This window comes from Caloenas nicobarica, chromosome 18, assembly GCF_036013445.1.
Source record: "Caloenas nicobarica isolate bCalNic1 chromosome 18, bCalNic1.hap1, whole genome shotgun sequence".
Taxonomy (NCBI): domain Eukaryota; kingdom Metazoa; phylum Chordata; class Aves; order Columbiformes; family Columbidae; genus Caloenas; species Caloenas nicobarica.
Genome location: NC_088262.1, coordinates 495,562 through 522,621, shown reverse-complemented (window position 1 = coordinate 522,621; position 27,060 = coordinate 495,562). Strand labels below are relative to the sequence as shown.

General features: G+C 65.1%; 2 protein-coding genes across 5 annotated transcripts in view; both read left to right on the top strand.

The window, feature by feature from the left end:
- The first annotated feature begins 98 nt into the window (after positions 1-98).
- Positions 99-15,118, top strand: CYTH1 (cytohesin 1). Of its 2 annotated transcripts, none has more exons than XM_065647524.1 (13): positions 99-178; positions 7,491-7,573; positions 8,551-8,615; positions 9,309-9,375; positions 9,487-9,605; positions 9,936-10,016; positions 10,151-10,263; positions 10,334-10,482; positions 10,566-10,677; positions 13,008-13,084; positions 13,282-13,353; positions 13,653-13,807; positions 13,975-15,118. In XM_065647524.1, exons 1-13 carry the CDS (start codon positions 154-156, stop codon positions 14,051-14,053), a joined length of 1,197 nt encoding a protein of 398 aa, XP_065503596.1. In that variant the 5' UTR covers positions 99-153; the 3' UTR covers positions 14,054-15,118. The 2 variants fall into 2 exon arrangements, with proteins under 2 accessions (XP_065503596.1, XP_065503597.1); XM_065647525.1 differs by lacking the exon at positions 99-178 and adding an exon at positions 6,565-6,612 and having other exon boundaries at positions 10,566-10,678; positions 13,006-13,084.
- A 789-nt stretch (positions 15,119-15,907) lies between these two features.
- The window catches only part of DNAH17 (dynein axonemal heavy chain 17), a 30,594-nt gene continuing 19,441 nt past the window's right edge, over positions 15,908-27,060 (top strand). The window contains exons 1-32 of one of the 3 annotated variants that reach the window (XM_065647511.1): positions 15,908-16,252; positions 16,698-16,891; positions 17,163-17,355; positions 17,439-17,538; positions 17,626-17,711; positions 17,878-18,003; positions 18,272-18,427; positions 18,505-18,588; positions 18,907-19,074; positions 19,282-19,398; positions 19,573-19,832; positions 19,915-20,110; positions 20,252-20,398; positions 20,702-20,810; positions 21,059-21,162; positions 21,256-21,396; positions 21,766-21,909; positions 22,035-22,217; positions 22,316-22,570; positions 22,649-22,818; positions 23,095-23,317; positions 23,390-23,506; positions 23,588-23,674; positions 23,918-24,070; positions 24,377-24,625; positions 24,852-24,974; positions 25,166-25,513; positions 25,593-25,684; positions 25,847-25,973; positions 26,160-26,312; positions 26,700-26,825; positions 26,928-27,035. In XM_065647511.1, the coding sequence (XP_065503583.1) occupies positions 15,908-16,252; positions 16,698-16,891; positions 17,163-17,355; positions 17,439-17,538; positions 17,626-17,711; positions 17,878-18,003; positions 18,272-18,427; positions 18,505-18,588; positions 18,907-19,074; positions 19,282-19,398; positions 19,573-19,832; positions 19,915-20,110; positions 20,252-20,398; positions 20,702-20,810; positions 21,059-21,162; positions 21,256-21,396; positions 21,766-21,909; positions 22,035-22,217; positions 22,316-22,570; positions 22,649-22,818; positions 23,095-23,317; positions 23,390-23,506; positions 23,588-23,674; positions 23,918-24,070; positions 24,377-24,625; positions 24,852-24,974; positions 25,166-25,513; positions 25,593-25,684; positions 25,847-25,973; positions 26,160-26,312; positions 26,700-26,825; positions 26,928-27,035 (5,184 nt within the window). Of the gene's footprint in view, positions 16,253-16,697; positions 16,892-17,150; positions 17,356-17,438; positions 17,539-17,625; positions 17,712-17,877; positions 18,004-18,271; positions 18,428-18,504; positions 18,589-18,906; positions 19,075-19,281; positions 19,399-19,572; positions 19,833-19,914; positions 20,111-20,251; positions 20,399-20,701; positions 20,811-21,058; positions 21,163-21,255; positions 21,397-21,765; positions 21,910-22,034; positions 22,218-22,315; positions 22,571-22,648; positions 22,819-23,094; positions 23,318-23,389; positions 23,507-23,587; positions 23,675-23,917; positions 24,071-24,376; positions 24,626-24,851; positions 24,975-25,165; positions 25,514-25,592; positions 25,685-25,846; positions 25,974-26,159; positions 26,313-26,699; positions 26,826-26,927; positions 27,036-27,060 lie in introns of those variants that run through there. The other 2 variants (XM_065647512.1, XM_065647514.1) reach the window with 2 other exon arrangements.

Below are 27,060 nucleotides of genomic sequence, written 5' to 3'. Positions count from 1 at the left end.
CTCGCGACCAACCGGCTGCGCGGGGCTCGCGGCGCCGGAAGGGGCGGGGCGGCGGAGGGGGCGGGGTCTGCGGGGCACCGCCCGCGCTGCGCGTCACGTGCCGCCGCCCGTGGCGGCCTCGGCGACCTCGGCGGGCGGGGCCGGAGCGGCGGGATGGAGGAGGAGGAGGGCGGCTCCGGTCAGTGCGGGACGGGGGACGGGGCAGCGCCCGGGACCGCGGGGCTTCCGAGAGACCCCCGGGCCGCGGCGGGGCGAACGGCCTCGGGCATGCAGCCGAGGGGCCGGGGCGAGGGGCCGGGGCGGGCCGCGGGGGTTCCCGGGGCGGCTCTCCGGGGCGGGCGGGCGGGTGTGGGCCGGGCCGCTCCCAGGTGCAGCAGCGGGGGCTGCGGGACCCGCAGGTGACAGAGCGGCCTCCGCGACACCGGCCGGGCGGGGCCGAGGCGGAGGAAGCGTTGGGGTGAAGCGGGACCCGGTGCCCTCCGCCAGCGCGGGGAGCGGGGCGAGCTGCCGGGGCCGGGCCCCCGCACCCCCCGGGCGCTGCCGTTTCGCTCCCGGCCCAGCCCGGGCTCGGCCCCGCGCGGCCGGAACCTCCTGCGCTGCCCGCGGTGTCGGAGCTGCCGGTCGGGGCCCCGCCGCCCGCTCGCCTTCCCTCCGCCGCTCACACTTTGTATTCAGCTGCTGCCTCAGAGCTCCGAGTTCAGGCTCCGCAGGCAGGGCAGGTCTGTGCTGATGGCGTCCATCAAGTGTCTGAGGAACTGCTCTGGCTCGGCAGCGCCCGGCGCGGCTGAGGCAGCTCCGGGGCTGCAGGTCTCTCTCTCGGGTGTGTGCAAGTTGCTTCCTCGCTTTTCTCCATCTTCTGTATCCGCAGAGCGTTCCCTCCCAGTGCTGATGAGGCAAGTTCCTGTGGGTCGGGAGGGGGGGTTTCCTTGAGCAGGGACTTTGGCGAGGGGGAGGCTAGGGTCTGTTTGGGCGAGATCTGCACCCAAGGCCCCGATGCTGTGACCTGTGTTGGTGACTGTTCTTCCTGGGAGCCAAGGTCACCCGGGCGCTGCCGGGGCCACCGCTACGGGCAGTGCTGGCTCACGGGCCGGCTTCCTGCCGTCGCACTTGTGCAACGCAGCCGATTAGGAGGCTGCTGTTCCACCCCAAAGCGTCTGCACTTCACGGTGGGGAGTTCACTGTGTGAGATAAGGCGCAAGTGCGCAGCCCCGCTGGTGTGCGGCCTGGCACGGGCGTTGTCAGATGCGGCCCATTAACAGGAGCGCACTGCGGGGAGCGATTCTGTGAGCGGCTTCCCAGAATTGCCTGGAAGACATCCCGGGTCGTCCGTCAGCATCAGAACTGCCCGCTCGCCGTGCTGCGGGGCTGTGTGGCAGCACATGGGACGGGCAGTGTCTACCTCCACATCCCCATCACTGCCCCTGTTCAACGGCATCACGGTCTGCAGCTCTCCCAAAGCCCTTGAGCTCTGTTGGTTTTGCAGAGGACAGACTGCTGAGGCCTCGGTGCGGTGGGAGCTGACGGGAAGGCTCTCGCTGGTGGGATTGTGCTGACATCAGTGTCTGCCCCACCACACGTGGCCCCTCCGGCCGTCTGCTGGAGAGCAAATCCCAGGGTGAGCAGCTGGCGGCACAGATGTGGGCTCCCCCGGCTCCTGATCCCCCTCCAGCACCTCCCCGCGGGGCAGCGATGAGCCCGACCCGTCCTCAGCGCAGAGCTGGCCGAGCAAGGGGCTGTGGGGCAAGCGCCTCTGCACTGGGGGCCGGCGGTGTCATGGTGAGGAGCTGGCCCGGTGGCTCCGGCCCCGCGGAGCTGCAGCACTGGTGAGCAGCCGCGGGGAGTATGGTCCTGTCGCAGCACTGTGTCCTGAGCTGGGCCCCGTCTCGGCTTGGGCCCAGAGGGGAGCTGGTAATCCTGCTGCCCCCTGGGGATTACCGTGCGCTCTGGCCCAGGGATTAAGGGATTTCTCTAAGCGCGGCTGATGCAGTCTCCTGCAAAGCGGCTTGTGCACGGGGGGGCCTCACTGTCTGGGGCGGGATGGCCGGTGCCAGAAGGTGGGCTGGGCTGTGCAAGGTGCGGGAGAGCCCGAAGCGGGGGCTGCCAGGTCCCCCTCAGGCTGGGGGTCCCTGCCCTCTCCACACCAGCCCTTTCCCTGGCATCTCCCTCTTCCACAGGTCTCTGGGGCTCCCGAGTCAAGGACACGGGGACCATGCGGGGATGACACCGGGCTCAGAGCAGAGCTGGCGCCGGGGGCTCGGGCAGTGTGGTGTTGGGCAGGGATAATGAGCCGATTCCTCCCGAGAGCTGGGGAGCGGAGAACGATGAGGCACGTTGCTGATGCTCAGCAATTACACATCAGGGACACAGTGCGGCCCGTGGGGCCCCGGACGGCTGTTTTAGCTGTTCTGTGCTCTGTGCTTTCGCGTCGGGGTTGGATGTTTCTGCTCTGGGCCCGAGGGAGGGGGAGGCTGGCAGGGGGGCTGCTCTCTGGGGCCCGGATCAGCGCCCAGAGCTGTGGTTAACATAGCGCTGGGTGGTGGTGAACACCCACCTTACCCAGGCAGGGTGTGAGGGTTGAGCTGCGCATCCGGGTCACTCAGCGTGGGAGGCGCTTCACACAGACCAGAGCACCCACGGGTGCCCTTGCTGCATGGGGGTTTCTGTAGGTACCGGTCCAGGCCCCGGGTAGGCATTTGCCAAATCACATGCCCGCCATTTGCGGCTCCTCTTGCCTGCCCTTTTGCCTCCTGGCGATGCGGCAACCACCTCTTTGACCCTGGGAAAGGGGAAGTGGTGCCGAAACCAGCATGTTGGTCCCGTCAGTGGCCAGCGCCTGGCTGCCCTCACAGCCCTGGGACCTGCCCGTCTCCCCCACCTTTCCTGCCCTTCGCAACTGCACTGCTCCCGGGAGCCGCGTCCCCTCCTGCCCCACAACCCCTGCCCGCAAGGGCAGCTCCCGGGTGCCCTTCCCGCTGCTGGCCCCGCTCAGGTTTCTCCTGGCTCAGCATGTCCTGGTGCTGCTGGCACGGGTGAGCAGAGCTTGCTGGATCCTGGCAGCCACGCTGGCCACAGGACACTGCCTCCTGCCCCGACAGGCTCTGGGGTTTGTTCCTCAGGGCTTTGCCTTGCACTCGGGATCGCTCCTGCTTTGAGGGAAAGAGCTGTCAGTCCGGTTTGGTTCGCTCAACTCCCGTGGGGCTGGAGGGATGTGGGTGCTGGGGGACAGGAGGGCAGCGCCTTCCCCCAGCTCCACCGCTGGCCCCAGGCCAGGATCCCGGGGCAGGGCCCCCCCGTCCCGGCTGCAGGAGCCCCCAGCACCGGGCTGGCGGCAGAGCAGGAGGCAAGCCCAGAACCCGGGTCTGACCGGCATGGCCAGGGCTGGCAGAGGTGCAGCGGGGCTGCCCGTGCGTGGGGCTGTGCTGGGATCAGTGTCTGGGCCCTGTGCCCCACAAGCGGGGGCCGCGGCAGCACCCCCTGCTCCCCACGCCTTGCCGGAGCTGCCTTGTCTTTTGGTGCACCTTCCTTTCTGCAGTGCTGGTTGCTACGCGACCGCCGGCTCCCGATGCTTAGCGCTCTAATACAGAGGGATAAAACCCCTCTAAAAATACCCTACAGCCGGCCCCCCATGGGGCAACGGGGCTGCTGGGGGCAGGCAGTGTGGCGCGGGGGGGCTCCTGGGGTGTTCCCAAACTCCTCATCCTCTTCAGTGGCTCTGCGCCACCGGCCAAAGCGTCGGGAGCGGAGCGGCTGCCGTGCAGGCGGGGACACGCCGGGCTGGCGCGTGGGCTCCGCAGCTGGAGCTGCCCGGCCAGAGCCGCCTTCCCGGCTGCCTCCAGAGCCAGAGTCCTCCGGCTCTCCTGCCTGCGCCCTGCCTGTGCGCTGCCTGCAGGGTGCCTGCTGTTGAGCCCTGCCTGCTCCTGCCTGCTGCTGCCTGCTCCTGCCTGCCGTGTCCCGTGCGGGACCCCCAACACCATGGGGACGGTCAGCGAGCTCTGTGCCTCCAGCTTCCAGGCCTTCCTCTGCCCCTCAGTGGCCACCAAGGCAGGTAGGTGCTTCATGCCCTCCGTTCTGCTCGCCACAGGGTCCCCGTCCCCCAGCAGCCATGACGGTGCCCGCAGCTCTGGCTCCATCTGGCTCCTGCCTACAGCAGCACAGAGTCCTCACCGTCTCGCTGCCTCCTTCCCCCGCGCACCGCCGGCCTCCCCAGCCATCTGTGTGAGCCGCTGCTGTCTGTGGGTCCCTGCCCAAGCGTGGGGCCGGAGGTGGCTGTGCATAGGGGCATAGGGCTGCGGTGGGACCTGCTCCAGACGCCCCGTGGGCAGCCGAGGCCGAGGGGCAGCGGGCTCTGCTCCTCCTGCGGCCTGGCACGGGGAACAGTGCGGAGAGCAAGCGAGGTGCCTGCCCGGCTGTGCTGCTGGCACCCTCACAGCACTTAGTGCACGTGGATGTGGCCAAACCGGTGCCTGCGTGGCTGCACCATGGGCTGGGGGTCCATGCGTGGGGAGTGCGGGAGCCAGGGGAGCCAGGCAGTGGCTGTGGACGTGGGATGTCTGCCAGGCATGAGGAGCTGGGAATGGCCGCACAGAAGTGGGACGAGTGCTCTGGCTGGGTCCGGCCACCTGGGAAGGTCTTTTCTGGAGCTGCCTGTGCCCAAACCCTTCTCCTGATGCCCCTTGGCTGTCGGGGGGGAAGGATGGGGCTGACGCAACCTGGGATGCGCACATGGCGCGGTGCAAGCAGGATGTGGTGTGCTGTGACGGCGGCAGGGCTTGGGGCCCCGCGGGGCCCTTCCTGCCCCTGCTCCGCAGCCGCTGTGCTGGGCACCGCTTCTCCATGTCGTGCTGCCGAGCAGGATTCAGCTGAGTCAAGGCACTGAGGCTCACGTGGCCTCTCCAAGCAGCTGATAGGGGGTCGGGGATGTGCTGGGAGCTCCTGCTGCAGGCACAGCCCCCAGGCCCCGGGCTCTGCCAGACACTGGTCCTGTAGGCAGCCACAGGGTCCAAACAGGCACCCTGGAGTGAGGGGACAAGATGGTGGGGAGCATCCTCCCCTGGGACCAGCACAGGGGAGCTGCAGGGCCGGATCGAGTGTCCTGAGCAGCCCTCAAGGAAGGGAGGGCTGGCCAGCCCCAGTACCCGTCTGGCTGGACCCTGGCACGTCACGTCCTGACCCCAGGACCAAGGATGGGGAGTGGGGCCCCGACTGCCCGGTCCTGCTGGGAGCAGGGGAGTTAAGGTGCTGGTGGCCCTGAGCTCGCTGCGGCAGGAACAGGGTGTTGCTGGTGCTGGCTCCTGGTGAGGCCTCGGTGCTGGTGACGCCCGTGTGGCCCTGGAGCTCATTGGCCCCATGTGGCCCTGACTCACTGTGGAAAGCACCGGGGCGGGCAGGGCGTGCACCCCAAACAGCAGCACCTCCGCGGAGCCGTGGGCAGCACAGGCACGACCCGGGGAGGCGGCTCTGCCAGGATGGTGCTGAGCACGGAGAGCAGCGGTGAGCCCGGCCTGGGGCGAGGGAGGGGCAGACGAGCGCCGGGATCCCGTGGGTCACTGCGCCCCAACTGCTGTGCCAGGCTGGAGCCAGGACAGCAAGTAGTGGCTCTGGCCTCCCCTTCCCTGCAGCCTGTGGCTTCAGTGGCCCCTTGGGAGCCGTTCAGCCCTGCTCGGTGCTGGGGCCGTGCAGAGGGCCGGGGAAGGGCTACCGCCCTCTTCCTTCCCCAGAAAAGCTCTTGCGTCTGGGGTTTCTGTTCCTCTGGCTGCTGCTGACATGGCCGGGCCACTGTCACGAGTGCTCGCCCTGCACCGCAGCAGCGCGATGGGGAGGGACCTTCCTGGGTCTGGTACGGACCCGCTGGACCCTCTGCCCGGCAGCATCTCATCCTCTGCTGTGCCCGCTCGGGGGCTGCCGAGACCCCCGTCCGCTCGGGGGTTGGCAGGGGTTGCAGAGCTGCCCCTGCCGGGACTCGCTTTGCTGGCTGCAGCCTCCTGCCCTCGGCTGGCTCCTCTCAGGGCAGGTCCAGCCCTGGCACCAAGTTTCATCTCCCTGCGGCTGTGCCGGGCGGGAGGGTCCTGCAGCGGCAGCTGCAGCCCAGGGATTTGGGGGGTTTTGTGTCTGGCAACGAGCACATGGTGCAGCTTGGTCCTCCCACAGCAAGCCCAGGCTTGCCGAGTGCCCTGGGCGCCAGGCAGGAGGGCTGAGCGTTGTCGGGAACGGCACTGGGGTGTGCGAAGGCTGCTTGGATATATGGATAAGGCAAGACCTCTGTGCTTTAAGTAACTTTTAACCTGGTGCCCTGGGCTGGCTTGTCTGGTTTGTGCTTCATAGCGTCAGAGACTGAAAATATTGGGAAGTGTTACTGTGGTGTCAAGGGACAGTGTCGCAAGCTGCGGGTGCTGCCGACCTCGGCAGTGGGGGGTTTTTGTGAAGGAGGAAGCTCGTCAGAAAGCCCGAGTGGAGCCAGGGAAGTGCTGAGCTCACAGATTCGGTTTGTGCAGTTGCGATTGTGGCTCCCACGGAGGAGGCAACGGTGGCTTGGAGAGGAATGATGCGTAGTTGAGGGCAACGACAGTCCCAAAGCACGAGGTGTCCCTGGGACGGGGCAGGTGGCCGCGCTGGGTGAGTCAGGCTGGCAGCAGTGGTGGCATGCGGGGCGGCGGAGAATGGAGCAGCGATGTTTGGGGAAGGAGAGGGCGGTGGCGGCACTGCCACGTGCCCGTTCCCAGCACCCCGGGCAGGAGGCGGCACGAGGGCCGAGCCGGTGGGTGCTGCTGCCTCCCTCGGGGCTGGTGCTCCAGAGGGACCGGTGCTTTGGTGTTCTCTTGGCGTGGGGTGCGAGGGACTCGCTGGAACCCGCTGGCAGAGGTGGGGGCCGCAGGCAGCAGGCGAGGACCGGGAGCTCTGTGGGAGGAACAGGTGACCCTGGGGACAGGAGGGAACAGGAGCAAGATACCATGTCACTGCAGAGCAGGATACGCCCGGGGAGCACCAGGAATGTCCCGGGAGCTGCAGTGAGGAGGGGGACCTGGGCTCGGGCCTCGCGGATGGTGTGCCGGAGGGCTGCCCAGCTCCCAGGCCCAGCCTGGTGCCATGGGGCACAGCAGAGCCACAGCAGGGACTGGGACGGGCACCGACACCAGCCCAGCTGGGGTAGAGCGGAGTTAAACTGACCTTGGCAGAGCCAGGAGGAGGAGCGCTGGAGCTGGTCCAGGGGCCGCGCTGGTCCTCACTGCCCGGCCACCGCGGGCTGAATCAGCAGGAACCGGCCGTGCCCGGCTCCCCCGCTGCTGCTGCTGCCCAGCGAGGCGATGCCCTGGCCTTCACATTCTTCGCATGCCGTCAGTGGCACTTGGCCGCTGCTTGCCGGTCCAGCTCTCCGGGCACCCGGCAGCGCTGTGTCCAGCTCCTGACGACCCCAGGAGCAGCAGCTGCGCCTGGAGCCTGGTGGGGACGACCCCCACGGCCATGCGCACTGACCTGAGCGTGTCTCTGCCCAGTGCCCAGTGACCTGACCCCGGAGGAGTGCCAGGAGCTGGAGAACATCCGCCGCCGCAAGCAGGAGCTGCTGGCTGACATACAGGTGTGGTGCTGGGGCCACCGCGTGCAATTCCCCTGTCCTGGGCACAGCAGCCACCTGCTTGGGGCTGTCCTCTGGCAGGCAGGGGACAATCTCTGCCTGTGTCACTGGGCAGAGTCCCTGCAGGCCCATCCAGGGTCCCTGGCCCTACTGCTGGGAAAGGGGAGGGCGGCCCAGGTGAGGTGAGAGCAGCGGCTGCCCTGGCCAGGGCTGTCTGGGGCATTAGGGTGCTGGCGCAGGGCCATGGGTCGGGTTTGTGCTCCCATCCCCTCTTCTCACCAGCCTCTGGCTCCTCGTGGCCTGTGAGGCTGCTGCCGCCCCACTGCCCCATAGTGCTGCCTCTGAGGGGCCCTGGGGCTGGGGAGGGGTCCCAGCAGGGCTGGGGGAGGTTCCCAGTAGACCTGCCAGGCCGAGGCAGCCGTGGCTTTTCCTGCACCCTGCAGAGCTCCGGGCTTTGCACTTGTGCCACTCTCTGCAGCCCGGGGCACCAGTGTCTCCACGACAGCCCCTCTGGCACGGGCAGGGACCATGTTGCTGGGCCAGGCCACTGCCCTGGTGAGCAGCTGCGAGGTCAGCGCTCAGCTGGGACGCTCGTCAGTCACGTCCCTGATTAAGGCAGCAGAGGCTAATTACTGCCATATGCTGGGCACGATCTAAAGGGATTAGGGGGTAATTTTGTTAACGCTGAATCTCTTCCTTCCTGCAGCTCTGTGCATGGCAATGCTGCTGGGCTTTGGCAGCGGGTGCAGCCCCTCTGTGGGTACCCCCACGCTGGTTCAGCCCCAGGGGTGGGAAGGAGGGAAGGGAGGGGGCTGCGGGGCTGGCTGCTGCCTCCCGAGCCCCGGCCTGTGGGTGCCCTGCCTGCTCTTGGCAGTGGGAGAGAAGGGCAGCCCTGGGCCGCAGCTGCTGCCAGGGCTGGGGCTGGAGGGTTTGGGAAGGGGAGGCAGGTACCCCCGTCTCAGTGCCCTCTGTCCCCTCAGCGGCTGAAAGATGAGATAGCAGAAGTGACAAATGAGATCGAGAACCTGGGCTCCACGGAGGAGAGGTGAGTCTTGCGGTCACAGGGTCCCGGCGCAGCCCTAGGCCTCTGCCGAGCCCCGTCCCCCGCGGTGAGCCCAGCCCGTCCCTGGACACCGGCTCACTCACGCGGTGCAGCCGTGTCCTGTGTCCCGCGGGTGCTGCTGCAGGGGCTTTCCCAGGCACCCTGAATCTCCTGGAGCAGCAGCAGGATCCCGCTCTGAACTGCTGCTCCACAGCTCTGTTTTTCCAAGCCTCAGCCCCTCTGTCTGGCTGCAGCAACTGTCAGACTTTGTTATTGTGAACTGGTGGAGACGATGCCGGCCTGGGATTAGGGGGTCCCAGCTGCCTGGAGCTGACTTGCAGTCGTTTCCAGTCACTTCTGGGGTCTGAAGGCTGCCATCCCCACAACCCCCAGCTCGCCCCAGACCCCGTGCAGAGGTGACCTGCCAGGTGCTGTGCCCTTCGGCACGGGATGACACAGGGATGGGACACGGCAGCTCCTCGGTGCTCAGGGCAGCCCTGCACCGCTCTGCCGTGGAACAGGGCAGACAGGGCCATGTGCTGGTGTCACCCCGTGCAGGTTCGGCACCGGGGACCTGGGCCAGGTCGATCAGCTCCCGTTTGGTCCAGGCTGAGCCTCGCAGGGCTCTGCCTGAGGGGGTGGGCAGGAACAAGCCAGGTCCCTCCTCAGTGCTCAGACCTGCTTTATGCTTTGCAGGAAAAACATGCAGAGGAACAAGCAGGTGGCGATGGGCAGGAAGAAGTTCAACATGGACCCCAAGAAGGTACTGTGGGGTGGGCCAGTGGGGAGCGGGGCCACAGGCTCCTGGGGGGTCCTGGCCGTGGGCTGGGGCAGGGCTGGCGTGTCAGCAGCAGCACCGCTCACACCACTCCAGGGCATCCAGTTCCTGATCGAGAACGACCTGCTGAAGAACACGTGCGAGGACATCGCCCAGTTCCTGTACAAGGGAGAGGGCCTCAACAAGACAGCCATCGGTGACTACTTGGGTGAGAGGTGCGCTGGCCTGGGGCGCCAGGGGCTCCTGAGGGTGCCCTGGGCTCTCACCACCTAGGAGATGGGACATGGTGGCTCTTTGAGCTTCCAGGGCAGCCGAGTGGTGGCACAGCGGGAGTGGGCACCCTGGGTTCTGGGGGCTGTTCGGTCCGTGGCTGGTATTTGCCAGCAGCTGGTTTGTGCAGACCAGCCCAGGGCTCAGCTGGGGGAGCTGCAAGTTCCCCCCCTACATGAGCTGAGCCTAGAGCGGGGCAGGGAGCCGTGGGGCTGCTGGGCAGTCACAGGACTTGCTGGTCACGCATCCCTCGTGCTCTGGCTTTGTTCCCGCAGGGATGAGTTCAACATCCAGGTCCTGCACGCCTTCGTGGAGCTGCACGAGTTCACCGACCTCAACCTCGTGCAGGCCCTGCGGTGAGCGAGGGTTTGGGGGCTGAGCTGTGTCCCATCAGCAGGATGGGCAGGGGCTGCTGGGGGGCTGCAGCAATGCCAGCCTGGCCTGGGGGTGTGTGGAGCCCCCAGACCAGCGCAACACTCGATCCCCACAGGCAGTTCCTGTGGAGCTTCCGCTTGCCTGGGGAGGCACAGAAGATCGACCGGATGATGGAGGCATTTGCCCAGCGGTACTGCCAGTGCAACCCCGGCGTGTTCCAGTCCACGGGTGAGCTCCTGCCCCGGCCCTGCTCCCAGCCCGCCTGCCTTGTGGCTGACTTTCCTCTCCGTCCCGGCAGATACCTGCTACGTGCTCTCCTTCGCTATCATCATGCTGAACACCAGCCTGCACAACCCCAACGTCAAGGACAAACCCACAGCCGAGCGCTTCATCGCCATGAACCGTGGCATCAACGATGGGGGGGACCTGCCTGAGGAGCTGCTGCAGGTGAGGGACGGGACGCGGAGGGGCTGGGGCCAGACTGCAGAGCTCCCGGTGGAGTGGAGCTGACCTGCGTATCGTTGTACCAGAATCTCTATGAGAGCATCAAGAACGAGCCCTTCAAAATCCCTGAGGACGATGGCAACGACCTCACCCACACCTTCTTCAACCCCGACCGGGAGGGCTGGCTTCTGAAGCTAGGTGAGCGTGGGCAGACGTGGCGGGGGGACGGGCTGTCCCCAGGGACGAAGCTGGCTGGGTGTGATGCGCTGGGCTGTGGGCACCTCGCCTGCTGGCCTGGCTCCTCGGAGCGTGGCCCTGTGGAGGGACACAAGGCTGCAGAGGGGCAGAGGCCCCATGGGGAAGGTGTCTGTATGTACAGCAGCCCTCTGTCTGCTCTGGGCTGGGCGGGAGGGGACTCACCGCTGGCACGGTCCTGCCGTGTGCGTGGGTGGGCATCCCGGAGGATTCTGCCTCGAGGTTGCACAAGCCCCCAGGGTGCAGAGCTGGTACCAGGGTCTGGTGTCGGACCTCAGAGACTGCGAGGCCGTTCTGGTCCCTGGGTCACCGCAGGGTCTGCTGGAGCAGGCCCCGGGAGCGAGCGGCGAGCTGCCCAAGGCTGCGTGTGTCCCTTCCATGCCACCGGCCGGTCCCTGCCTCACCTCCCACGGCATTGTCACCTCCGCATCCCGGCTCCACGCAGGCAGCGTGCATGGCATCCCCGCGGCACTGCCCCGCGCCCTGGCTCCTGTGGCTTCTCCTCTGGGCACCTTGGGGAACCCTCTGCCTGGGTTAAGCGATGGGGGACGGGTACTGGCAGGAGTGGGGGCTGGCGGGGGCCTGTCCCTGGGGCTCTCATGGGGTCAGGACTCTGTCCTCTCACCAGGGGGTTTCTGCCCTGTTGTCACCCCGAGGGGCTTTGTCCCCGCCCTGTGACCAGCCCTGGGGCTGAGCCAGAGCCACCTGTCGCCGGCTCTGGCGGGGGACCTGTGCCCCCCGCCTGCCCCGCAGAGCCACAGCAAGCCAGGGCTGTCAGCCCCACGGCGGCACCGCCGGCCCCTCACGGCTTCTCGCTGCCGCCCTGCCCCACTGACCCGCAGGGCGAGGGCGGGCTTTGGGGTTCCTCTTTTTAGTTTTTTTTTTTCCTTTTTTTTTTTTTTTTTAATTTTCTTTTCTCCCTCATTTGTATGTTTCCATGATTTTGGCTCTTCCTTTCCTTGCCCCCAACTTCAGGAGGTACGTACCCCTCTCCCCTGCTCTGCTCACGCCACCGCTGGGGCTTCATTTCGTTTTTGTTTTTAATTGCTGGTGATGAGTCTCATGGCTGCTGCTGCTAACCACCTGCACGGCCCCGGGGCCTCGCCTGCGAGGGGACAGCCCCGCTCCCCAAGGCCTGCGTCCCCCCAACCCCGGCACACCCCATGGCTGGGGATGGACGGGGCTGCAGCTGCTCCGTGCTGCAGGGGCTGCCTGTCCGTCCGTCTGTCCATGCTTCATCGTGTCCGCAGGCAGCTCAGCCCTGCTGCAGCAGTGAGGACAGGTTTGGGGTGTACTTGGGAAGGGCCCCAGCCTGTGCAGGGGGTCGGGGGTGCTGAGTGCCCGGAGCTGGGCAGGAGCAGGTGGGAGCCATCTGCGTGGTGTACGGTGCCATCGGCTGGCAGCAGTCTCTGTGCCGGCACCGGTGCTGCCCCGGCTCCACCGCTCACAGCCCGGGTGCTGAGGAACGTCGGGGCTCCCCGCTGTGAACCCCAGGCCCATGCGCTCCCCGTGCCACAGAATCCTGCCCGGGCACGTGGCCTCTTCCCCCCACAGCCCCAGAGAGGAGGTGGCCCTGGGGAAGCCAGGGCTGGAGGGGGTCGTGCCCAGGTTTGGGCTGGGCTGAGGGAGCCAGAGGGGCTTTTTGCGCTCCGAACCAGTGGTCCCAGCCTGGCGGGGGGAGTAGGGAGGTGCTTGGCCTTCCCGACACGGGGAGCTGAGTGTGTCCCCACACACACACATCTCGCAGCACAGCTGGGTGTCCATCCTGTGCTGGCAGCATGGCCGGCGCCGCTGCCGTGGCCGGAGCGTGCCAGCCAAGGGTGCGCAGTCCCTGCACCCGGGGAGCAGCTTCTCCTGCTGCAGTGGCGGCTGTGAAATCCCCCGACCACAGTTCTGTGATTCATGGCCTTGGGCTGTGCCGGTGGAATGCAGCGGGGCTGCACTGTGCAGACATAAACGCCCGTGCCCCCTGAGTGCTGCTGGATCACAGCGTCCTCTGGCCATGCCAGCTTGTTTTGGGTGGGAGCGGATGCAGCGCTGCCGACCCGGCCCCACCACGCTCTGCCTCCATCCTCATCCTCTGCTTTCCGCTCCTGCTCGTGCTGCCCGGTGTCTGCTGCTGCTGCTGTGCCCGGTGCCCGCCTGGCTCTGCTTGTGCCTCGGCACCGGTGTTTGTCTGTGTGTGTCCGCTGGGCTCTGGCTCTGCCGCAGCCTCCGTGTGCCACAGCCGCGCTGCACGAAGCTGTGCTTAACCTGCCCTTCTCTGCTCCCAGGAGGCCGGGTGAAGACGTGGAAGCGCCGCTGGTTCATCCTGACTGACAACTGCCTGTACTACTTTGAGTACACAACGGTTAGTGGCCACTGCTCGGGGCACAGAGCTGGAGCAGGGGAGGGCGCTGGGTCCGGCACAGACCGGAGGCCGGTGGCCATGCTGGGTGCCGGTGGCTGTGGGGGTGCAGGACACGGCCCTGGGGTGGGCAGCACCGGGTGCCTGTGCAGAGGGTGCTGGAGAGCTAAAGAGCTAAGGCCTCTGCTTGTCCCCACCAGGATAAAGAGCCCCGTGGCATCATCCCCCTGGAGAACCTGAGCATCCGCGAGGTGGAGGACTCCAAGAAGCCGGTGAGTGCCGGTGCAGGTCCTTGGTGCTTTGACTGGGGCAGGGAAAGCCGGGAGGTGCCGCAGCCCCTGAGGAGTGTCCCTGGGAGAGGCGAGGGTGCAGACCCTGGTTGGTCAGCGCATTGTCCAGGGCTGGTGGCAGGACGTGTCTGAGCGCAGTGGGGTGACGGTCACAGCGTGTCTGTCCCTCTCTGCTGCGTTGGGGGTGGCTGTGCCTGCAGTCCTGGTGCTGCACCTCGTCCCCCCAGCCCAGGGTCCCCTTGGGAGCAGGCGCTGCCTCTGAACAGACTCCCCCCTCCCAGAACTGCTTTGAGCTCTACATCCCCGACAACAAGGACCAGGTGATCAAGGCCTGCAAGACGGAGGCGGACGGGCGCGTGGTGGAGGGGAACCACACAGTGTATCGCATCTCCGCCCCCACGGCCGAGGAGAAGGAGGAGTGGATCAAGTGCATCAAGTGAGTGCTGGGGGCAGTGGGCGTGGGGCAGCAGCTGCTGCGCTTCCTGGGCACCCTGCAAGGGTCGGGGGGAATGGGCTCCCCCAGGGGCACAAAGGGACCTGCCTGCGGCCCTGTGGCAGCTCTTGCCCGGCTGTACAGCTAACCCGGCCCTTGTTCTGTGCCAGGGCAGCCATCAGCCGGGACCCTTTCTATGAGATGCTGGCGGCCAGGAAGAAGAAGGTGTCTTCCACCAAGAGACACTAGCGGCCTCGTGCCCCAGCAGCCCCAGCGTCTCCCGTCCCAGAGGCTGCGGGGCCCTCGGGCCCAGGACTCAGCTTTAGCTTCGCAGTTTCTTTACCATGGGGGAGGGAAGGGGCATGGGCGTCTCGGTGGCTCTGCCCCCCCCACACTGCCTCATCTCCTCGACAGCATCTTGATGGGCCTGAGCTGGGACACGGACACCCCTGTGTGCAGGAGCCTGGTCCTGCCCTGGCCGGGCTGCAGAATGGGGAGTGCCGCCTGTGTGAACTGTCCCCCCTGCCTCGGCCACCTGGGCACCCTCCCTGCTCCCAATCACCCCAGCACCCATGTCCTGGAGCATTTGGGGTGTCCTGTTGGGCAGGTGAAGGCTTTTGGGGTGCTGCTGGTGCTGGGTGATAAGCAGCAGCCCGGGGGCGACTGGGAGAGCCCCATGGGGTGCAGCTGCTGGCCCGCGTTGTAGCGGGTCTGGGTCTGTCCTGGGCTTCCCCACGCTGCCGCTTCGGACCCTCCCAGCTGTCCGCTGCACCAGGGATGGTCCCCGCAGGTGCAGGGAGGGCTGAGGGACAGGGAGTTGTCACCATCACGGTGTGCAGTGGTGCCACGTGGGGCACCGACAGGCCCTCGCCAAGCTGTGGGGTGCTGGAGCTCAGACATAGGCCCTGGTCCAGTGCCGCCGGGTGGCATTGCCTCTGGCACGTGCCTGTGGCAGTGGGACGTGCCTGGAGCCGGTGCAGGGACGGCTGCTGCTGGGGGTCTGGCTGGGGCCCGCAGCCCCCCCCACCTCTGCCTTGCAAACGCCCGTGTCTTGTCCTGTCCCCCCAGCCACCGCGCAGGGTCTGGAGAGAGGCACCTGGATCAGTATTAGTTTATTTATCAGAGGTGTAAATACTCCTGTATAGTTTTCTCCTTTTAGATTATTTTGTATGTTGGGTCGTTCCGTGCAGAGGCCTCTCTGGAGGGGGGGGGTGGCAGGATTTTTTATTCTAACCATTTTTGTTTTCTGGGTTTTTTTGCCACAGCCTTGTAAACTAGTGCTGAGGATCTGCAGCAAATAAACACCGAACCACGCTCAGCCTCCTGTGCTCTGTGTGCGGCTCGGGATGGGCAGGAACCCCTGGCCCCCGCGCCAGCCCCGGGAGTTGTTTGGGTGCCTTGTGCCCCCACCGGCCCCTTCGGCATCCCCTGGCTGCCAGGAAGGTGCCTTGGGGACATCCCCACAGGGCGTGGGGTGGCTCCTGGTCCTGCATCCCGTGGGTCACCCCCACCTTGCACAGTGGGGCTGGCACCAGGCTCACCTGGGATGGCGCAGCCCTTGACACTGTGTCGTGGGGCTGCCCAGGGTGGTGGGTGTGTGGGACAAATGGCCCCAGCTGAGGGACACCGGGGTGGGAGGGCAGCCCTGCGGTTCCACAGCAGTTGGGCTGGCACTGGTGTCGGTTGTGCTAGTGCCAGAGTCAGTTGGGCTGGTGTCGGTCAGGCTGGTGCTGATGTCGGTTGGGGTTGGTGTCAGTTGGGGCTGGTGCCGGTGTCAGTTGGGTGACAGCCGGTGGCTGGAGGCTGTTGGAGGGCTGAGGGGTGAGACAGGGCAGGGGAGCGGTAGGACCAGGCAGGAGTGGGGTAGGCTGGGGGGCAATGGGGCCAAGAATGGGGCAGGCTGGGGGGCCGTGGAGGTGGGGGCAGTGGGGAGGTGGGTATGGGGCTGGCAGCTCCCTGCGAGGCTGCAGCGTGTGGAGGCTGAGGGCGGTGGGGGGGGGTGGCGAGGGGAGTGTGAAGAGGTTGGGGTGCAGGGTCTGCACAGCCCCCGGCTGAGCGGGGCTTCGTCTGCCCCCCCCAGCAGCCGAGCCTGGGGCCAGCACCATGGCGGTGGCGCCGGACGAGCGGCACAGCCTCCTGGAGAGCTTCGCCACGCTGGTGTTGCGGCTCCGGCCCGACAAGTGGAACAAGTTCATGGACAGCAGTGAGGCCATGGCCGAGCTGGACGAGTTCTTCAAGCAGCAGGACGTGCTGGAGCTGGTGCTGGGGCTGAACCCTGCCGGGCACCTCCAGGCCACAGCCGCCTTCCCGCCCGCCATCAAGGGCAAGGGCATCTACTTCGTGAAGAAGAAGGAGGAGAGCATCACCCGGGAGAACTGCCACAGCGCACTGCTGGTGGGGGACATGGCCCCCTCGCCAGTGGAGCAGCTCATCACCGTGATGGACGAGGTGGGTCACCCACAGGCGCGGGGCAGCGGGACGAGCCAATCTGGCACCCGCTGCCGGCTGCTGTAGCCAAAGCTTTAGGTGGGACACAGAGCAGGGTGAAGGGCACAAGTGCGGTCTTCTCTGGGGCCCAGCTGGATCGCTTCCTCCCTGGCGTTTTAAAAACTCAGCGTAATTCCCCTTCCCAATTCCCCGCAGCTGGGAAACGTCTGAGGGGTTTTCTCCTAAACTTCCCACAAATATTCCGCTCAGAGCACTGCCAGCCCCAAGCACCCCAGAGCCGAGCCGGGCCCCAGGATCCCCTGCAATTCCTCCTCCTCAACGTGGGGCTTGTGCCCGTGCGCCAGCCCCTGCCGGAGCCGTGGCCGGGGGACGGCAGGAGAGGACGGCACAAAGCGGCGCGGCCCACGGCACCCCGGCCCAGCCCCGACCACGGCCCGTCCTGCAGGTTGTGTACCCCCTGCTCCTGAGCGAGCGGAGCCTGGCCGGCTGGCCGTGCGTGGTGGCCGAGGAGGTGATGCGCCAGGCCCACCGCCTCAGGAGCGAGCTGTTCGTGATGGGCGGGAAGATCCAGGGGAAGCCGCTGCTCCCACTGCCAGAGAACCTGGATGGCCCGGACGACTCCAGCGCCATCCTGGACAGGTGGGTGCTGGCAGCACCGGCGGTGCCAGTGGAGCCGGGAGGGGCCCAGGGCAGCACGTCCCTCGGGGAGAGGTGGGAGCCAGGACACCAGCTCCATCCCTGAGTGTCCCTGGGCACAGCCGCCCCTCAGCAGCAGAGCACCCTCGAGCTGCTCGTGCCGGGCTGAAGGAGGCGGCTGCAGGCAGGTGCACAGAGTCCCCCGGGGTGCTGGGGCTCTCCCGGTGCAGTGGGGCCGGTCCCGGTGCTGGAATGTAACCAGACCGCCTTCCAGCCTGGCAGGGCCTGTGGACGTTTCGGTGCTCCACACCATCGAGACCACTGTCATCGAGTGGTCCCACCAGATCAGAGACATCCTGAGCAAGGACTCGGCGCAGCCGCTGCTGGAGGGGCTGCACCCCCTGCCCAGGACCGAGTTTGAGTTCTGGCACACCAGGACAGTCCACCTGCAGTGCATCAGCGACCAGGTACCGCCGTGCCAGCCACGCACGCCCAGTGCTGAGCTGCGGTGCTGAGTCCTGGTGCTGATCCTGCACCTCTCCACTCACAGCTGCTCTCGCCCCGGGTGACGGCGCTGGCCGAGATCCTGGAGAAGGCCAACAGCTGCTACTGGCCAGTGCTGCAAGGCGTGTTCAGGGACGTCAGTGCCGGTGAGCGCCTGGATGGCACCGTGGGCGGCTGCCTCGCCCCCTTGCTGAGGCTTCCCCAGCCGTCACACAGTTTCTCCCTTGGCCCAGGCCTGGAGGAAGCCAAGGACATCGACCTCTACCTGCACCCGCTTCGGATCCTGCTGGAGGAGATGGAGCAAGCAGATTACTCTGAGGTAAGTTACGTGTGGCAAAATAACCAGGCACCGCCTGGCTTCCTTGTCCAGGTAGAGGTGGCAGCGCCAATCCCCGAGGCTGCATGTGGGTTCGGATCCACCCCGGCTCTGCCCGACCCTCGTTAGTGCAGCCGTGGCTCTGCAGTGATGGTCGGTGCTCCCGCAGCTGCAGCCCTACCTGGACAGGGTGATGTGCACCCTCTGCCTGGTCCGCGCCCACTGCCAGCACTACGGCGCGCCCGCCCGCCTCGTCGTCATCCTGCGCGAGATCTGCAACCTCCTCATCGAGATGGTAGAGCCCAGCGGGACAGGGCAGCACGGACCCACCGCCGCTGGGGGCCTGTCAGCGGGAGGGTGACACGGGGTGGGTGTGGGGACCCAGTGGGAGTGACGTAGAGAGACACAACCAAGGGCCTAGCGAAGCCCCCGCATGGGGCTGGGGGGGTCTGGGGCAGGCGTGGGCTGTGGGAAACACCAACGAGCCTGTGGGGCCAGAGGTGGCCAGGGCAGGACCCCCCGTGCTCCCCCCGCCAACACCTGCCTGCACCTGCCTGTCCCAGACCCGCAACGTCGTGACGCCCGAGGATGTGTTGAAGGGGCTGCAAGGAGAGATGGATGAGATCTTGGAGGGAATCCGACTCAGCATCGCCACCATCGAGCAGCTCTTCCAGTCCTACCGCACCTACTGCTGCGACCTGGCGCCCACCCTGTTCCCGGTGGGTGCGGGGCAGGTGTGGGGCCGCCCGGCACAGCCACACCAGCTCCGCTCCCTGACGGCCCCTCTCACTTCCAGGAGGAGCCGCAGCTCTGGGACTTCCCCCCGTCCCTCATCTTCAGGAGGATTGAAGCCTTCCTGCAAAGGCTCAAGACCATTGAGGTGACAGCACAGCGTGTCGGTGTGGGCTCCGTTGCCCGGCCCGGGGGTGCCGGGGATTCCTAGAGCAGCACAGGGGCCCCAGGGGTGCTGGGGCTGCGGGTGCAGATGAAGAGACAAGGGAGGCGGGAGCCCGGCACTGTCCCCAGCACAGCACCCATGGCCCCGCACCCCGCGGCCAGGCGGGCACCCCCAGGGTGCTCCTCGGGAGCGGTGACCTCGCAGGACACAACTGGTGCTGCCCCCCTGCACCCGCAGTGCCGGCGAGCCGGCGTTTGCCAGTGAGAGGATCCGGGTGAGACAATGGTTTGTGCTCACCAGGAGCTGTATGCGACGGCCATCGAGTTCCTGAAGCTGGAGAAGACAGAGATGGGAGGAGTGCGAGGAAACATCCTCGGGAGCCAGGTGTTCCAGATCTACGAGGAGGTCTCTGAACTCATCAAGACTTTTTCTGAATGCAAATATGATCCCCTAGATCCTGCAGAAGAGGTGAGCAAATGCTGGTATGGAAGTGTAAGCATTTGCTAAATGAAAAAAAAAAAATCACTTGCTAGAACTCGCTGGAAGAGTTGCGTGTAAAACTGTCCCGTGGCAGCGCGTGTGCTGGCGCTGGGGCAGGTCGCGGGGCTCCAGCCTTCCTTCGGGAAGGAAGCGCAGAGGCTGTGCCGGCTTAAATCGTTTTGTTCTCACTGGCAGCAACTGAACAAAGAATTTGCCAAGTTCCAGAAGAAGATAGAGGACATGGACAGGCGACTGGCCACCATCCTCTGCCAAGGCTTCGATGACTGCAACTCCCTGGCATCTGCCACGAAGGTGTGTGTGTGTCCCCAGCACATCGGTCCTGCCCCCAGGCACGGAGCCGGCAGCCCAGCACGCTGCACCGCGCTCGGGAGCAACCGTGGGGGCGTCACCACGCCGTCCCGGTGACACTCAGGGGGTCCCGGTGACACTCAGGGGCACAGGAGCCAGCGCCTCTCTCCCTTGCAGCTGGTGCACATGTTTGCCTCCCTCCTGGAGCGACCCCTGATCAAGGCTGAGGTCTCCCCGTACTACTCGGTGCTGCTGGGGATGTTTAAAGCCGAGCTGGAGAACGTGAAGGTTCTGTTCGACACCCAGACTGCTTCCCCCCGGGGGGGCCCGGCCCTCCACAGAAATATGCCGCCAGTGGCCGGGCAGCTGAAGTGGGCGAAGGAGCTGCAGCAGCGGCTGGAGGAGACGCACGGGGACTTGTTCGCCATCGACCACCCGTACGTGTGGGTCATGCTGGGGAAGGGGTGGGATCCTGCCGCGCCCTGCGGCTGCAGCTGCTCTTCCTCTTGCCCTCAACAGTGTGATGACCAGTGCTGAAGCTCAGCTGGTGTCTGGGAAGTACGAGGAGATGATGGGGCTGCTGCAGGGTTACTGCGAGAAGGTGTACGAGGAGTGGGCGAGCGGCGCCGGCCGGGACTGCCACTTCACGCTGGAGCAGCCCCTGATCTGCAGGGACCCCGACTCTTCCCTGCTCAGCGTGAACTTCAGCAGAGAGGTGGGTGCTGGGGGGGCAGCCGGCCTGGCGTGGGGACGCCAGCGCTCACCCGCCTGCTGTGGATCCTGCTTTGTCCGAGGCTGTGGTGAGATGTTTGGGGTTTTACCAACAAGCCTTGTCTCCGGCCACCGTGTCTCGCAGCTTGTCGCTGTTCTGCGGGAGGTGAAGTACCTGAACTTCCAGCAGCAGAAGGATATCCCGGACAGCGCTGAAAACCTCTTTGCTCAACATGACACTTTCCAAAAGTTTGTGGACAACCTGGATCTTATTGTTGGCTGGTACAACGAGGTAGGTTGCAAAGGGGAGACAACCCGGAGGCTTTTCCATGCCCTGGCTGGGTGCCCCTGGGAAGAGGCTCCTGTGAAGGAGCTCCTGGAAGCCGGGTTGGGGTGCAGCGGCACGTCACCCGCACCCCGGCACCCTGCCGTCCCCGGCTGCGCTGAGCTGCCGCCGCCACACTGGCCTCCTTTCCCCCGAGCTCCGTGTCAGCGGGGACCCCTTTCCTCTGTAAAACCCCATGACCTGGCGAGTGTGTCGCAGCCGGAGCGGGTCCCTGCCCGCCCGTGGTGCTCAGGGACACGTTGTCCCCAGGTGAAGCAGCGGCTGCTGCCGGTGGAGTTCCCGCTGCTGGGGGAAGAGCTGGCGGCAGTGGACGACCGGCTGGCCAGCGCCGAGCACACCCTGTTCTGGCACCACGAAGGTACAAACCTGCCCTCAGCCACCCACGGGCGTTTTGGCAGGTCCCCAGCCCCTGGCACCGTCCCACCCCGCCGCGGCTGCCCACGGGTCCCCACAGCCATCACACCGAAACACAGACCCTGCCCCGCGGGCGGCGAGGAGGGGCCGGGCAGCGTCACCGCTGGGGAGCAGTCCCGAAGCGGCCCTGTGCCGCTCGCTGCGTGGAGCCGTTGGCTCAGCTCTCGGCTCGGCTGTGCGTGTTCCCCCCAGGCGTCATGGAGTACATCCAGGAGACGAGGGGGATCCTGTACGACCTACAGACCAGGGTCCAGAAGGCCAAGTTAAACGTGGAACACATCACCCAGCTGATGGAGGTGGATTTTGCTTGGTGCTGTCTGAGCACTGTCCCAGGAAGGGGTTTGCCTTCCCCGGCACAGCGGGGCAGCGCTGTCATCCCCTCCCTGCAGGAATGCTCAGACGATCCCCTGTTCGAAAGGAAGGACAAAAAGGACACAGCGCTTTTGGACCTGGATGGGAAAGCAAACACCTTAACCAAGCGCTATGCTGCCATTACAGACGCGGGTGTAAAGATCCAGGGGATGGTGGAGGTGAGACCTGGCTCAGGACGCTGCAGTCAGGGCTGGGTAACCAGCTGCCATGCTCCAAACCCAGCGGTGTCCCCCTTTGTCACTGAGCACTGGACTCAAACGCAGGTGCGATCCCCCCGGTCTGTGCTGAGGCTGAAACAAGCGAAAGAGCATGAAGCTCACAGACCGCAGAAACCCGCTGCCCTCCCGGGAGGCCCAGGCAGCAGCTCCCGGTGTTGGAGCCGGGAGGAGGGAAGGACACGGTATCGGTGCCACCGCCTGGCAGGACAAACCCGCGGGGACAGGACAGGGGACTCGCTCGCAGCGTCAGGAGCTGCTGCATTTACTGGGTATTGACAAGTATTAGTTGGGGTTTTTTTCTGCTTGCAGGAGAATGCAGAGCTGTTTAAGGCTGATAAGTCATCGCAGATCTGGCTGGACTACATGGAATACTTGGATGGAATCGTGCTGGATGGATTCTTCAGACTTGTCCACAGAACTCTGCAGTTCCTGCTCACCAACATGGTCCCAGATGTAGGTCCACGTTTGCTCTGTGGTGCTGTGTGTGCTCGGGATGTGCTGGAGGTGCTGGTGTCAGGGCTGGGGACTGGGGGAGACACAGGATGGGAAGCACCATGCTGGACGTTGACCTGTTTCAGGACGAGGTGGCCCCGTTGTTCGAGGTGCACTTGGAGCTGAGTGACAACACCGTGCAGTACCGGCCCTCACTGGACACGGGAGATGACAACAGCTTCTTGAAGCTGATGGAAAGCCTCCTCCGTGACACCTATGGCTCTGCGGCGCACATGCCCCGGCTGCTGGAGGGGCAGCTGAGCTACGAGGTCAGTCTGGGGAGGGTGGCAGCTCCGGGCTCGGCTGGAGGACGGTGAGGACGCCCAGTCCCCCCAGCCGGTCCCCGAGAGCTCTGCTGTCCCCTCAGACCATGCTGGAGGAGCAGGCGGAGCTCAGCCAGATGCGGGAGGAGGTGCTGTCGCTGGCGGTCAGCGCCATGAGAGAAGGCATCGAGTACAGCGTCAGCTTCGAGGAGCAGAACTACCTGTGGCGGGAGGACCCTGCTGAGTTCCTGCAGCGCTTCCTCGCCCTGGGCAGCAGCCCCGGCCCCGAGGAGCCACAGCTGCGGCCGGAGGAGCCCCCGGCCGGCGGGACGCCAACCCTCCAGATGTTTCAGCAGGAGGTGTGTGGTGGGTGCTTGGGATGCACCAGGTGCCCGGGGAGGTGCCGGCCACGGGCCGTGACCAGTTCTCATCCCCAGATTGATGCATACGAGGAGCTGTGTGAGGAGGTGTCAGAGTTCGCAAACACCGAGCTGTTCAGGGGGTGGCTGCAGTGCAACTGCCGCCCCTTCAAGCAGGCGCTGCTGGCCGCCATCCGGCGCCGGGGCCAGGTGCTCCGGCAGCACCTCGCCAACCACGTCACCACCAGGTAGGGGCCAGCGACCCCAGCGCGGGGCTGGGGGGCCACCCGGTGACCGGAGCCTGGCTGAGCTGTGCCGATGGTACCGCTGTGTGCCGGGGCAGGGCTGGCTGAGGCACCGAGCTGTCCTTTGGGGTGCAGATGTGGGGGCACGGACAGAGCTGCCGGGCACCCCTGTGGGGGTGAGTCTCTGGGCCGTGCTCTGCAGAGTGAGCCCCCAGCGAGTAGGGGGGCGGCTGTGAGCCCCCTCGGGGACACCCGGTGACACTGCCACCTCCCTTGCAGTCTCCAAGAGCTGGAGGATTTCATCCGAGAGGCAAATGTCGGCTTGAGTAAACCTCTGCAGGAGAGAGACTACGACGGGCTGGTGGAGGTGATGGGACACCTGATGAGGGTGAAGGACAGGCAGGCGGTGACTGACAACATGTTTGGGCCCCTGAAGGAGACGATTGCCCTGCTCAGCACTTACGGAGATGAGATGCCGGAGGAGATCCACCTGCAGCTCCAGGTGAGCTGCGTGGGGTGAGGGGCCGGGGGAGTCCTGGGCCAGGCTGCCCATGCTGTGCGGTGCTCGCTGCAGGAGCTGCCCGAGCGCTGGGACGGTACCAAGAAGCTCGCCCTGCGCGCCAAGCAGAACGCGGCTCCCCTGCAAGCCAACGAGGTCAACGTCATCCACAAGAAGTGCCGGCAGTTCGAGGTGCCCGCCCTGCACACAGGGACAAGCTCTGGGCAGACCCCGCTGCCCCCGCTGCCCCCCTGACCCCGTCCCCCCGCGCAGGTTCGGCAGCTCGCCTTCCGGGAGGTGTTCCGGGAAAAAGCCCCGTTTTTGTACGCTGCGCCAGAGCCCTACAAGTCCTTGAAAAAGGTAAGGAAGGGGAGGACGCCAGGTCCCCGCTGTCCCCACCGGCACTGCCAGGCTGCCCCAGCCCTGTGCACTGGGGGGCACGCAGGGGTCTTGTGGGGGGCAGCTGGTCCAGCTCTGGTTCCCAGCCCGACATGGAGGGTCCGGCCCTGCAGCAGCGGCTCTGCCATCCCCACCACGCTGGGGCAGGAGACACGTCCCTGGCACTCAGTCCTGGGCTGAGACCTTTTCTTTGTCCCCGATCAGCAACAGAAGAATGTCGCCGCCATGGAGAGTGACTTGGCAGCCCTGTGCCAGTCAGCCAAGCTCTTCGAAGTGTCGGTCCCAAAATACAAGCAGCTCAAAGTGTGCCGCAGGGAGGTGTGCCTGCTGAAGCAGCTCTGGGACATGATTGTCCTGGTACGTGCAGCAGCGCGAGCCAGTGCGGGGGCCAGAGGGGCTGGAGGGTGGGGAACAGGCTGCCGCGCTGTGCCGGGCTGGGCCTCGTGGCTTTGCCGAAGGTGCAGAGCGGTTGTAGCTCCTCCGAGAGCCTTGTTGCTGTGAGAGGTGGGACGAGACGCGGGGCAGTTTCACAGCGCTGGTGCGGGGGCTGCTCAGCCAGCGCGGGGGCACGGAGTGTGCGGGTGATGGGCACCCTGCTCGTCACCCTGCGCAGGAACGCCTCTGCTGATTATGTGTTCCATGAAAATGTATTCCTGAATTCAGGTTAACACAAGTATTGATGACTGGAAGACCACCAGGTGGAAGGAGATCAATGTTGAGCAGATGGATATTGACTGTAAGAAATTTGCTAAAGACATTCGGAGCTTGGATAAGGAGATGAGGAGCTGGGATGCATACACTGGGCTGGACAACAGCGTGAAGAACATGATAACGTCCCTGCGTGCTGTGAACGATCTGCAGAACCCGGCCATCAGGGACCGGCACTGGCAGGAGCTCATGAAGGCAACCAAGGTGCTCCCACCCTCCCGCCCTCCCTGGCTCCAACCCCTGAGTCGAGAGGCTCCCAAGATTTGCATCCAGCGGGGCAAAAGCGTGCAATCTGCTTTAAAAGATGGCCGTACACAAATATCTGTGTAGGGTCTTTAAACATGGGTGTTAATGACTTGTTTGGCTCAGCCGCAGGGCTGCCTCTCCGCCGAGGGGAGTCCGTGCCCTGATGGTGCCAGTTCTGCTGCAGGTGAACTTCACGATGTCTGAGGACACAACCCTTGCGGAACTGCTGCAGCTGAACCTGCACAAGTTTGAGGATGAGGTTTCTGGCATCGTGGACAAAGCCATAAAAGAGTCAGGAATGGAGAAGGTAAATGGGGCTCAGTTCCTATCCTGCTGTGCTGAGAGCCCTGCTCCGACGCAGCTCTGCGGCTGCTGCTGCTCATGTTCCTGCTCCGGGGCAGCCAGGGAGCCCGTGCTCTGGAGGAGACGTCCCTCTCGCCTTTCTGTGGGAGCTGGGACTCGGCACCAGTCCACCTCATTTCTCACACCCGTCTGCAGGTGCTGAACAGCCTGGACGCCACATGGGCAATGATGGAGTTTGAGCACGAGACGCACGCCAGGACTGGCATCATGCTGCTCAAGTCAGACGAGGAGCTGATTGAGACGCTGGAGGACCACCAGACGCAGCTGCAGAACATGATGACCTCCAAGTACCTGGCCTTCTTCCTTCAGGAGGTGTCGAGCTGGCAGCAGAAGCTGTCAACCACCGACTCCGTTATCAACATCTGGTTTGAGCTGCAGAGGACATGGAGTCACCTGGAAAGCATCTTCATCGGCTCCGAAGACATCCGCAGTCAGCTGCCGGAGGAGTCAAAGCTTTTTGATACCATCGATGAAGAATTCAAAGTGCGAAGCCCGTCACCCCCCACACCCCTGACAGCTCACAGCCAGTTCAGGTAGAGCTGAAGCATTTTTCCTCTTGCAGGAAATAATGGCCGATGCAGTAAAAACTCCCAAAGTGATCGAAGCTACAAACAAGCCCGGTCTCTACAACAAGCTGGAAGAGCTGCAGAAAAGGTGAGGCTGGAGTTGTGACACTTCCACTGGCTGGTCTAGGGCCAAAAGAAGAGTTTGATTTCTCCAAAGTGACATTTGTCTCAAAATGACAAGGATGTGGCAAAGAGTAAAAGCTAACGTGCAGGGGGGTTAACTGCAGGTATTTTCTTTGATTTCTGTTAGATTGGCGGTCTGTGAGAAGGCTTTGGCTGAATACCTGGAGACCAAGAGACTGGCTTTCCCCAGATTCTACTTTGTTTCCTCTGCAGACCTGCTTGATATTTTATCTAATGGGAATGAGCCACTTGAGGTATGAGCTGTGTGTAAGGCACGGAGGCAAGTCCTGTGTCTCTTGCATGCTTGTTCAAACAGTTTTAAAATGCTTTTCATCCTGTGAGGCAGAACAGTGTCTCTGGTACCACCCGGAGAGCCGTGCGGGGGTTAACCCACCCACCCCTGCACAGACATGGTCCCTGACCGCTGCCACCGTCCTCAGGTGTCCCGGCATCTGTCAAAGCTGTTCGACAGTCTGGCTAAACTGAAGTTCAAGATGGGTGCAGACAAAAAGCCCCGGAAGGCTGCCCTGGGGATGTTCAGCAGTGACGAGGAGTACGTGCCCTTCGACGCAGACTGTGACTTGTCTGGCCAGGTCAGCCGGGCCCCGCACAGGGGCAGGTTCAGGACGGGGATGAACCTTCGGCTTGTTGCGCACTAACAGCCTGACAGCGGTTTTAAAATGCGATCGGGAAGGCTTGCAGCCAAAAACCAAACAACTAAAACCAAACCCACACTCTATAGAAATAGGCTCTGCCTCACAGGTGTAGAACAGCACTGGTGCAGTGCCAGGGTCACATAAACCCCTCCAGCCTCGCAGCCCCCCGGGCTGTGTCACCCTCAGCCCAGGCTCCACACCCGGCGTGGGTCCCCGCGGGGCCAAGGGCCGGGTCTGTCGCACAGCGGGTCAGGACGTGCGGGGCAAACGTGGCTGCCCCGGGCGGGAGCTGCCGGCTCAGCCGCGCTGGCCGCGTCTCTGCAGGTGGAGGTCTGGCTGAACCACGTCCTGGCCAGCATGCGCTCCACGCTGCGCAGCCTCATCCCCGAGGCCCTGGCCACCTACGAGGAGAAGGCGCGGGAGCAGTGGGTGTTCGACTACCCGGCACAGGTGGGAGTTGCGGCACGGTCGGGCGGGCCGGTGGCTCGCCGAGCCCTTGGGGACACTGCATTTCCCTTTGTGGCCACGTTTTGTCCCTGTGGTTTGCTGCAGGTTGCCCTGACGTGCACCCAGATCTGGTGGACCACCGAGGTGGGCATGGCCTTCTCAAAGCTGGAGGAAGGCTACGAGAACGCCATAAAGGACTACAACAAAAAGCAGGTTGGTGTCCCTCGATCCTGCAGCC

Excerpts from the sequence above, each read along its gene's own strand:
- CYTH1 (XM_065647524.1), top strand. The coding sequence starts at position 154 with ATGGAGGAGGAGGAGGGCGGCTCCG. Across the intron at positions 179-7,490 it reads GGAGGAGGAGGGCGGCTCCG|TGCCCAGTGACCTGACCCCG; the intron begins GTCAGTGCGGGA and ends GTCTCTGCCCAG. Across the intron at positions 10,483-10,565 it reads TGCCTGAGGAGCTGCTGCAG|AATCTCTATGAGAGCATCAA; the intron begins GTGAGGGACGGG and ends TCGTTGTACCAG.